This window comes from Vulpes vulpes, chromosome 3 (genome assembly GCF_048418805.1).
Source record: "Vulpes vulpes isolate BD-2025 chromosome 3, VulVul3, whole genome shotgun sequence".
NCBI classification, from domain to species: Eukaryota; Metazoa; Chordata; class Mammalia; order Carnivora; family Canidae; genus Vulpes; species Vulpes vulpes.
In genome coordinates, this window is record NC_132782.1 from 39,429,285 (window position 1) to 39,441,119 (window position 11,835).

General features: G+C 41.9%; 1 protein-coding gene across 1 annotated transcript in view; it reads right to left on the minus strand.

The window, feature by feature from the left end:
• The window catches only part of PRKCI (protein kinase C iota), a 74,543-nt gene extending 63,091 nt beyond the window's left edge, over window positions 1-11,452 (minus strand). Inside the window, exon 1 of the mRNA XM_072752247.1 lies at window positions 11,109-11,452. Within this exon, the coding sequence (XP_072608348.1) occupies window positions 11,109-11,209 (101 nt within the window). The 5' untranslated portion in view covers window positions 11,210-11,452. The remainder of the gene's footprint in view (window positions 1-11,108) is intronic.
• Window positions 11,453-11,835: the final 383 nt, after the last annotated feature.

The window sequence follows — 11,835 nt, forward strand, 5'->3', positions numbered from 1 at the left end:
TCTGCCTCTCTCTGTGTGTCTCTCATGAATAAATAAAACCTTAAAAAAATAATAATCAGGGATGCCTGGGTGGCTCAGCGGTTGAGCGTCTGCCTTCAGCTCAGGGCGTGATCCTGGAGTCCTGGGATCGAGTCTCACATCAGGCTCCCTGTATGGAGCCTGCTTCTCTCTCTTTGTTTTTGCCTCTCTATGTCTCTCATGAATAAATAAAATATTAAAAAAAATAATCATCATCATTAGAACTAAAAATAGGAGAGGCAGTGATGAAGAAGTACTAAATTCCTCATCTTTCATACTGATCAATGGATATAATAAAACAAAGCAAAATTTTAAAGTTTGTTTTCTTTTTGTGAGAGAGCAAGCATGGGAGGGGGGAAGGGGCAGAGGGAGAGAATGTTAAGCAGGTTCCATGCCCAGCATGGGACCTGACACTGGCTTCCTCTCAGGACTCTAAGATCATGACCTGAGCTGAAATCAAGAGTCGGACACTTAATCAACTGATTCACACAGGTGCCCCAAAAGAAAACAAAATTTTAAAAGTAATTAACTCTGTGTGGTGGAACTGGGGGTTGGGGAGAGACTGGAGATGGAAAGATGTACTTTGTACTTAGACCCTTCCAAATGGTATAGATGATCATTAATTTCTCTACCATAGAAAAGCATGATTTTATTATAAAATTTACCTTCTAGTTAAAAAATAAAGTAAAAAAAATCTTAAATGACTTCTATAAATAAAATTGTTTTGAATATTTTAAATATTAAAAAAATAAAAATAGAAAATAGCTCCTTCTAACAACATTGGAAGAGAACATGCTTACGTTAAAGCAATTTGGGGGGTGTTTATTCCATTTTTTTTCTTCCAAGTTTTTATTCAAAACTCACATTAGTTAACATATAATGTAGTTTGGTTTCAGGAGTAAAATTCAGTGATTCATCACTTAAACAGAACAGTCAGTGCTCATCACAGCAATCACTCTCCTTAATACCCATCACCCATTTGGCCAACCCCCACCTACCTTCCCAGAAATTTTTCTTTCAAAATACCCTCAAGGTTATTAGTATGAGGGAGTAAGGGCTGAGAGAATGTATTTTAGAATTAGAGGGTTTTTTTTTTTTTTTAAGATTTATTTATTTATTCATGAGAGACACACAGAGAAAGGCAGAGGGAGAAGCAGGCTCCATCCCAGGAGCCTGATGTGGGACTCGATCAGGGACCCTGGGATCACGCCATGAGCTGAAGCTCACCCACTGAGCCACCCACGTGTCCTTGTATTTTAGAATTAAGTAAGAGAAGGAAAAGCTGTCATACAATTTCTCGGGCAAAAAACAAGTATGGCATTATGTTTTTTGAAGGTGGGGGAAAAAAATGAATATCAGACACCATCAAAATATGACTTCCTTATTAAGGTCCACATGAAGTTACAATTAGCACATATGTAAGCATGTCTGTAAACAATAGGGATTTTTAAGAAATCTCATTTTTCAAGAGCTAAAACATATTTATCAGAACACACAAGTATTTTTTAAATAATCCTTAAAAAACATAGTGCAAACATCCTAACGAGACTCAATGAAGGAGTCATGCTTTATCAACCGCCACTCCTTAAGTTCCAGGAACTAAAACATTTAAGGGAGTTTTATATAAACACTTCTCTAAGTAATTGAGAGAGCACCATGTTCATACCCTCTACAAACATCAGATCCTTATTATAGCACTAAAGCTAAAAATGAGCTGCAAAATAAAAATATTACATTCTAAAAGGTATAAAACAAACTGTGCCTGAAATATTTTTTTCTGGTTTTAATTTCAGTGTTAGCATAAATTATCTTACCACTGGTCTTCGACAGAATGTAGCCTGCCTCACCACAAACATTCCCAAAAAGGCAAATTTAGACATAGTTTCAGCTGAATTTTTAAAAAAGAAAAAAAAAAAGGTAGTTTTAATTTTGCTACTGGGCTTCAGAAGACAAACTGCTTTAAGCATTCATTATGTTCCTATGTTCTAAAATACAGAATCTGAAGTTTTTCTGTAGGACTAATTGCTTTTAAAAATAAACCTGAAGTAAGAACCACCAGTTCAATCCTTCTGCTATCTCAAAATAACCTTTTCTCCAAAATTAAATGTAGTATAAAGAGAAAAAAGCCTTATTTGTAATCACTCATATAATAGATTTAGGCAGAATTATCCAGGGACAATGGTAAAATCACTGGGTTAAAGGTTCTGAGGAAAGAGAATATTCATGCAATCTCATAGTATCACTCCTCAAATTGATTGTTATTCATAAAAATGTCATAAAGCAACTTCCATTTTTTAGTGATCAAGAAGATAGATAGATAGATGGGGCCCCTGGGTGATGCACCTGGTTGAGTGTCAGACTCTTGGTTTCAGCTCAGGTCATGACCTCAGGGTCATGAGATCCAGCCCCCTTATCTGGCTCCAAGCTCAGTGAGGAGTCTGCTGGAATTTCTCTCTCCCTCTCTCTGCCCCTCCCTGCATTCACTCACTCTCTCATTTTCTCTTTCACTCTCAAGTGAATTAAAGATCTAAAAAAAAAAAAGAAGAAGAAGAAAAGAAAATTGGCTCAAAAAGAACTGTGAAATATGAATTTGACAGGAAAGCAAAAAAGTGATTTCAAAAAACCCTATCAGGGCAGCCCCGGTGGCTCAGCGGTTTGGCACTGCCTTCAGCTCAGGGTGTGATCCTGGAGACCCAGGATCAAGTCCCACATCAGGCTCCCTGCATGGAGCCTGCTTCTCCCTCTGCCTATGTCTCTGCCTCTCTCTCTCTGTGTGTCTCTCATGAATAAATAAATAAAATCTTAAAAAAAAAAAAACTATCAATATAGTAAAAGGAGAAAATAATTTCTCTGAAGGCTGAGACTCAGCTTTGTACTGTGGCTTACTAAGCCTCAATGCTACCATCCATACAATGCAGATAATGATATCTGCCTCTGAATATTGTTGTGAAAATTAAATAAAAATAAAGGCAAAACACTTATCATAGTTCTTAGAACTGGGTACATAAAAGATTAGTGTCTATGCTCTTTAGTTTCTATGCATACCTTAAAGGGGGGAAAGGAGACTGGGTATCTTTGAAGATAATTTGTGAAAGTTTTCTAACTACTGATAATATTTCATTAAAATAAAAGATCACTGCTGAGGAGCCTGGAGTGGCTTAGTCCGTTAAGCGTCCAACTTTTGATTTCCGCTCAGATCATGATCTCAGGGTCTTGAGACACAACCCTGAAGAGGGCTGGGGGCATGGATCCTCTTAAGATTCATTCTCACTCACTCTCTCTCTCTTTTTCTCTCTCTTTCTCTCCCTTTGCCCCTCCCTGCTCCTCCTCTTCCTCTTAAAAAAAAAAAAAAAAAAGATAAAAAATCACTGCTAAAGTTCAACTGGTTGGAAAACTTAGCCAAATAGTTCAGAAAAGTGAGATATATAGTAAAGAAGAGGCAAAATTGTTATTTGCAAATGACATTATCTAGCTATAAATTCTAAGACAATTAAGATTTATTAGAATAAGGTGACCAGTTAAACTTAAATATTCAAAAATAGATGGTATATAAAAGGCCTATGGAAACAAAAGATCCAGACGCCTTGGTGGCTCAGTGGATGAGGGTCTGCTTCGGCTCAGATCGTGATCCTGGGATCCTGGAATCAAGTCTCACATTAGGCTGCCCGCAGGGAGCCTGCTTCTCCCTCTGCCTGTGTCTCTGGCTCTCTGCATCTCTCATAAATGAATAAATAAAATCTTTTAAAAAAATGAAAAAAGAAAGAAAACAGAAGATCCCATTCACAAAAGCAACAAAACTATAAAACAGCTAAGAATACATATTATAAAACTATCAGTTCTCACATTAATCTATAAATTCAAAGCAATTCCAAATCAGAATACCAATAAGATTTTTTTTTTCCCTGGGGACATCTAGGTGGCTTAGTCAGTTAGGCACCTGACTCTTGGTTTCGGCTCAGGTCATGATCTCAGGGTCCTGTGATCGAGCCCCGTGTCAGGCTCCACATGGCAACATAGAGTCTGCTTGTCCCTGCTCCTCCCTCTGCTCTATCTCTGGAATAATTTTTTTAAATATATAAAAAAATAAAGTAAATTAAAAAAATAAAAGATTTTTCTTCCTGAAACCCAGAAAAACCTTCAAAAATTGATCTGGAAGAGAAAATAAATACACAAGAATAGCCAAGAAAATTTGGAAATAGAAAATTAATTAAATGGCTGTTCCATAGCATATATCAAAACTAACTACAATAATGAAAACAATGGTAGTATACATAAAAAAATATTGCTCCCCAAATCAATGAAACAGAATAGAAAGTACTTACATTCATCTGAAAAATTTACTATAGAATAAAGTTGTCCTTCAAATCAGCTGAGAAAGAACCTATTCAATAACAGTCTTAGGATACATTTTTAAAAAATTAAGTTCTATCAGTACACTACAAATAACTAAACCCCCAAATATCAGATTTATTGAAAAGATAATCACTTGAAAAGCTGCATGATTATTAGACGAAATATAAAATATTTTTAGATGAGAAATACACATACCTAAGGGAACCCAGAAGCCATAAAGAAAAAAAAAAGGATGGATTTGATTAAATAAAAGTGAAAAACTCCAGGCAAGCAACAGGTTAGGGAAATGCTACAACTTTTTCAAGAGACAAAGTGTCAATGTCCCTTAGAACAAATTAATTTAAAAAAGAGATAGAATCCAAGAGAAAAACTGGGCAAAAGACATGAATAAACAAGCCACAGAGGAAATACAAATGATCAGTAATGTATAAAAAAAATAGCTATAAAAAAAGTTAGCAGGGATCCCTGGGTGGCGCAGCGGTTTGGCGCCTGCCTTTGGCCCAGGGCACGATCCTGGAGACCCGGGATCGAATCCCACGTCAGGCTCCCGGTGCATGGAGCCTGCTTCTCCCTCTGCCTGTGTCTCTGCCTCTCTCTCTCTCTCTGTGACTATCATAAAAAAAAAAATGTTTAAAAAAAAAAAAAGTTAGCACTTGTTGGCTCTTCTATTGTGAAAACTTTTAAAGACCCTTAATGTGCAAAGGGAACACAAGGAAAACACTTTATTTGTACACCATTGTTTGGAATGTAAATTGGTAAGTGTTTGGAGGACAATATCAAGTTTTACAACAGGCAAATTTTGGACCATGTTTGTAAGAATATATATTAAATATAAAGATGTTCCTTCAGCATAATTTGAAACAGTGATTTAATGAAACATCTATTCTTATAGATACATCAATATAGTGGAGTAAATACTCCAAACTATTAACAGCGGCTACCATTAAGAAGTGGGAGAGGCTACAAGGAGTACTTTCCACTTTATGTTGTTTGTATTTTTAAATTTTAGTTTTAGTGCCTTGTCTTTGTCATCTACATTTGGTCACTGGTGATATTTTTGTTTCTATCATCCTTCTCAGCCACATTCCTATATAGGTCAGCTGTCGTGTACAGGGCTTGGAAAACACAGCAGGCACACAATAAATGACTGTTAATTTTGAGTATTTCCACCTGGATGCCCCCAAAGCATGATGAACTCAAAATTAGGTTACTTGTTCCACGTAATGAATTACCTCCTCTGGCTAATCTCTTCCTCCTATATTCCCTAGTCTCTCTCAAATAAGAAACCTATTGTTGTCAAACTCCCTTTCTCTTCCCCACAGGCAACCAATCTGTAATTCATATTGATTCTACCTCCTAAAATTGCCCTTCAATCCATATCCTCTTCTCCTCCTCTGATTCTCTCACCTGGACTACTTCAAAAGCCTCCAAATTAGTCCTCACCCACTGCTAATTCATTGCCCATCCTGGTTCCAAGAATAAACTTTTTTTTTTAAGATTTTATTTATTTATTCATGAGAAACAGAGAGAGAGGTAGAGACACTGGCAGCGGGAGAAGCAGGCTCCATGCAGGGAGCCCGACATGGGACTCGATCCCGGGTCTCCAGGATCAGGCCCTGGGCTGAAGGTGGTGCTAAATCGCTGAGGCACCAGAGCTGCCCTATTTTATGTTTTTTTTTTTTTTTAAGATTTTATTTATTTATTCATGAGAGACACACACACAGAGAGAGAGAGAGAGGCAGAGAGGCAGAGACACAGGCAGAGGGAGAAGCAGGCTCCATGCAGGGAGCCCAACATGGGACTCGATCCCGGGTCTCCAGGATCACGCCCTGGGCTGAAGACGGTGCTAAACCGCTGAGCCACCTGGGCTGCCCAAGAGTGATCCTTCTAAGATGAAAATCTAAGCAGTTATCTCTTACTTAAAACCCTCACCAATGAGAAAAAGTCCGCAGCCCGAAGTATGATATTTGAGAATCTTCATGAGTAGTGCCTATGAGCTTTCATCTTAGCCTCACTTCTTATCAGTGTCCACTTCACACTTCATGTCCTAATAAGGAATGACTATGGGAGGAACAACTAAACTGATCCGAATTCCCCAAACATACCATGCAGTTGTGCAATGCCTGGAATGATCCCCCCACCCAACATCTTCATCAACCAGACAAACCTATTTATCCTTCAAAAGGCTCAAACATTTCATCCTCTAGGAAGGTTTCCTCCGCCCCAAACACCCCCCCAATATCCATGCCTGCAAGTACCTTACGCATCAACACATACACACTCCTTTATTAACTCTTCTATATCTTTCCTCCTGCAAGTTTCTCAGTCCCTTGAGGGCAGAGCCTTAGTTTATCCACCTCTACATGCTCTGTCCACCCTAGCGTCATATGGTACCTAGTACCTTACAGTAGGCAGTAGGTATTTAACAATATTAAAGTGAGTTTAAACACACTTTAGGTAATATGTGAAATCCTAACCAAGACTGGAATTTTAAAAATTCAGGTTTTAATTACACTCATTTCAACCATTTAAAACACACGCACACGACACTCCAGTTACCTTAACAAGAGGGTTGGGAGTTATATTAGAAAGCTATCATGGACCTCCAGGAAGAATTTTTTTCTGCAGAGAGCTGCTTCCTTCTCCTCTGCTTTCTCAGACCTCACGTTTGCACACGGTTGGTCTTGGCCTCACTAGACTCTCCCTTAACTCTTTAGCTCCAGTCTCCGCTGCTAACAAGCAATTTATCTCTATATTATCTGATTCAAATTTCTGAAAGAGCTGTTTTGGTTTTTGGCACCAGGCCACCAAATCCTTTCTCTTTCTCTTGGATCAGTTGTCCTGTGGTTAGCTACCATGCCAGAAGCTCCAGGACCAATAACTAACATTCCCCCAACTTCCAACTCAATATACTATTTGTATTTCCCTAGAACATTATAGAGATGTACTGTATATTGCTAAAATTATTTTGCAATACTTTTAAAAACAAGTCTTGCCAAGACTTGTTCACAGAAAAATCCTGCATACTTCACTTAACTAGCTCTACATTCCAAATATACAAGGAGTTAATCTCTTCCTATTTGTAGATGTGCACAAAAGAACCCTCTAGATTGTTGTAACTGTTCAATGGCAGTGGTTTAAAAAGCATGTTTACAACCTTTTTTTTTAAGATTTTATTTATTTATTAATGAGATACACAGAGAGAGAGAGAGAGAGAGGCAGAGAGAGAAGCAGGCTTCCTGTAGGGAGCGCGACATAGGACTGATCCTAGGACTCCAGGATCAAGCCCTGGGCCAAAGACAGGCTCCAAACCACTGAGCCATCCAGGGATCCCCCGTTTACAACCTTTTTGCAAAATTTCCCATACATTTATAATGTAAAACGAAATGCGAAGTCTGGATATTTCCTTGTTAAACTCTTATCCCATAATATCAAGTAACTTTAATATAAGGATAAGCACCTACAATAGCAATTTATCACTAACCAACAAAACCTGTTTCTCTTCCTCCTAACACTACTAGGTAATGATTGAAGAGGGAAGGCCACTCACTGACAAGCTCCCATGTTAAGGAAAGAAGGATATATAGGGCACGACACAGGCACTCTTAGGTGGTCTCCAATACAGTCAGATTCTTTTTTTTTTTTTTTTTTTGAGATTTATTTTAGAGAAAGAAAGCTCATGTGTGTCCTGGGGGATGGGCAGAGGGACAGGGAGAAAAAGACTCAAGCAGACTCCCCTCTGAGCATGGAGCCCCAGGCTAGGCCCAATCTCACCATCCCAAGATCATGACCTGAGCCAAAATCAAGAGTCCGACAACCAATCAACTGAACCACCCAAGCACCCCCAATACAGTCGGATTCTCGATGCTATTAATCTCCTGCTTAAAAACTGAAAAAATCTAGTTAAATGTCTGTTATATCTAGAGAGACAACACATGTGCCCTAAAAACAAATTTAACTGAATGAGAGAACACCATACACATCTTTCAAGAGGGAAGGCAATTTATTTGCTAAAAAATTCTGGTTATTCCAAGATTCAACGTTCACTGGAAAGAAATACTGTTAGAAGGGAGTAAGAAGGCTTTCTGATAACAGCCTTTCATAAGATCTGAAAGAAAAAACTTTTTTTCAAATGCAGATTGACCCTACATTTCTTGATATAAAGGATTTTTCTATTTTAAAATGAGGTAGGTGTTCTAGTTAGCCAACCTGTTTATTAGCTATCCTCATTGGTGACTCATTTTAGTTTCATCTGTAGTAATGAGCAGCTGACTATGTAATATCAAAACCACCAGTTTAGACTATTGTTAATAAACATATAATCTTAACATCTAATTTCAGGGGACAGAAATTGGAACAATTTAGAGAGTGCTGATGTTGTCTTTAAATGAGGCTTGAAATGAAGGCACTATTAGAAAGCTTTCAACGAATAAAAAGCAATAAAGGGCAAGGGCTAGATTCTTTCATTCCTTAGCAAAAATTCACAGATGTTAAAAAACAAAATGTTAACTTGAATGTCTTAGAAAAATTTTAGTCAGGCACTAAAAGTATATGCCCTCTTTTATTTTCTTTTATAACAATAATTATAGTAATAAGCCAAGAAAATATGACACCTAGCATTCCTAAAATATAGTTTTATTTCTTTCTAAAGAAGTTTATAATGATTTTAATGTACTAACTAGGCCTATTTAGATTTGTCAAACGAATAAAAACAGGAGAAAGAAACCTAATTCCTTCCTCTTCATATTTAAAGTCCTCGGAAACTATTTAAATTTAATAAGCCAAGAATTTGCATTGTTTAAAGTCATAAATGTAGACCAGAGAACTGAAAATAATAGCTTAAGAATCAAAAATTGAAAAGCACCAACCAGGAGAAGAACAAGCAAAAGGTGGCATTCACCCAATTTCTCATCTTTCAGTGGAAGGAATCAATAGGTACCACCTAAAGTTGAATCATGAAAGAGAATAAGGTAATAAAGTAATAAAGGCAAACCTCCAGAAGAACAGAAATAAACTGTTAACAGTCTACCTCTGGAAGTGGGGAGGATGAGATGGAAGACACTTTTTTTTTTTTTTAATAAGATTTTATTTGTTAATTCATGAGAGACACAGAGAGAGGCTGAGATACAGGCAGAGGGAGAAGCAGGCTCCCTTTGGGGAGTCCAATGCTGGACTCCATCCCAGGACCCCAGGGTCACGTCCTGAGCAAAAGGCAGAAGCTCAACCACTGAGCCACCCAGGTGCCACGAGAGACACTCACCTTATACCTCTGTAGTTTGCACATTCCTACCATGTGAGTATATTCATTTTTTAATCCCGTTTTTTTTTTAACTGTCAATAATGAAACACTTAAAAAAAAACACATACTATATATTTCATTCTCTGTGCCTAACAGGTCATGGACTTTCAATTTTATAAAATGGCAACTGAATTAATCTCTTAATTAAAGGTAAGGTAAAGGAAGCAAAGCTTTTTTTCCCCACAGTGCAAAGTTCATGGACCATATTCATGTCAAAACTGCGCTTGTGACCACTCCAAACTTTAAAAAAAAAAGAAAAAACATACACACACTTCTTAGTATTGTTTTTAAAATGAAGACCTCCTTGATCAATTTAAGCAAAAACACGGATACTGCCCAAAATAATTCTTGTAAACTATGCTGAATAGGCTAATAAACAAGAGGTCAGCGGCTACACGGCAGCGAGTGATTAAGTGGTTACATCAAATCAATAAGACGTTTGACGGCTCCTATTTCCTTTAAAATCAAAACCAGAGAGGTGTTTTGAAAGTTTGCTATCTTCACTGATCCTCTCAGGAATGTAAAAGTATGCACTGCAGTCTCAACCTCCTAGTGCTTGAGGGTTGTTTTTTTTTCTTTTTTCTTTTTCTTTTTTTTTTTTTTTTTTTTTTTTTGAGCAATTTACTTCTGCTTGGACAAACAGTAAGACAGGCCAAAGCCATTGGGTTTGCTGTTAACCCTGTGCCTCGAATCTTGGCCTTCACAAGACCATTCCACCTTCCTCATGCTGCTAAAGGTAATCATCTCAAATTTCAAAAACGCAACTGAAAACAAGGGAAGGGGGATACTTCAGGTCACTGATTACAGGGTATGACCTGATACAACAGTATGAGCACTAGCTAGGTCCCTCCTCGTAAGCACAGCAGTGGAGCTCTAAGTTGGGTAATCTGAGCACCCAGCACAGATTTTAAAACCACGCCTCGGTTCGACCCCCTCTCCCCTCGCAGCGTCTCCCCCTACCCAGCAAGTGGTCCTGAGCCAACGCTGACAAAGGAGCACTCACAAGTCTTTAATCCGCACCTATGCAACCTGCTCTTGGCGAGACCCGAGTGCCTGATGCACGGCCCTAAGAAGGCACCAACTTTACCCTTAAGCGGCGACTCCGCGTCTCCGGGGCAGGCAGCCGCGCGGGCTCAGGGCGGCGCGCGGCGAAGGTGGGGCGGCCCGGGCAGCGGAGGCTTCGGGCCTTGGGCCGGGGGCAGAGCCGGCGGACGCAGGGGGTCCCGGCTGTGCAGCCCGCAGCCCCCGAAGCTCGCCCGGGCGCCCCTCGGAACCATCCCCGAACCCCGAGGGCGCAAAGCCCCGCGAGCCTCTAGGCGGGCGGCGGGTCTCGAAGCCGCCAGGTGGACCCTGTCCCTTCCCAGGCTGCGCCCTGGGACCCCCGCCCGCCCCAGGCTGCACCCCGCGCCCCAGCGGCGCCCCCGCCCCGGACACTCACCCGCGGTAGTAGGCTTTCACCCGGACCTGGTGCGAATGGTCCGCGCTGCCGCCGCCCGCGATCGCGTGAGACATGGCACTGCTGTCCCTCTGGGTCGGCATCTCCCGGCTCCCCCGCCCCAGCGCGGAGGCCGAGGCTGCGGGGGGCGGGGGCGGGCGCGGGCGCGGGCGGGCGCGCTCCGCTGCGGGGCCTCCCGCTCCGCCTCCCGCTGGGCCTCCCGCTCGGCCTCCCGCTCGGCCACCTGCGCGGTCCGCCCGACCCGAGGGGCGCCTGGCCGGGGCCGCCGGAACCGCGCGGCTCCTCCCGCCGGGCCCAGCACGCCTCCCCTCCGGGCCCTCCCACCTCGCCCGCTCCAAAGGCGCACATTCCGGGGGAGGGCGGGCGCAACCATCCAGCGTCTCCGGGAGCCTCGACGCCGGGCCGAACCATCCTCACGGGGGCCGCGGAGAGGGGGCGGGGAGGACGGCGGCGCCGGGCGGCGCACCGGTGGGCCGGGCCGGGGGCCGCCGTGGGCCTGCGACTGAGGGAATGTCAGAGCTGTCGGCGAAGGGCGCCCTCCCCGCGGCGGACGCGGGCGGGGGCCCGGGCTGCGGCAGCTCACCCCGCGGCCGGACTTGGTCCCGCCCGCCGCCGGCCCGAGGGGGGCTGGGCGGGGTTTCTGGGATTTGCAGTCCCGGTGGGAGGCCGGGCCTGGAGGCTCCCGGCGTCGGAACCCGGCCTCCCCGGC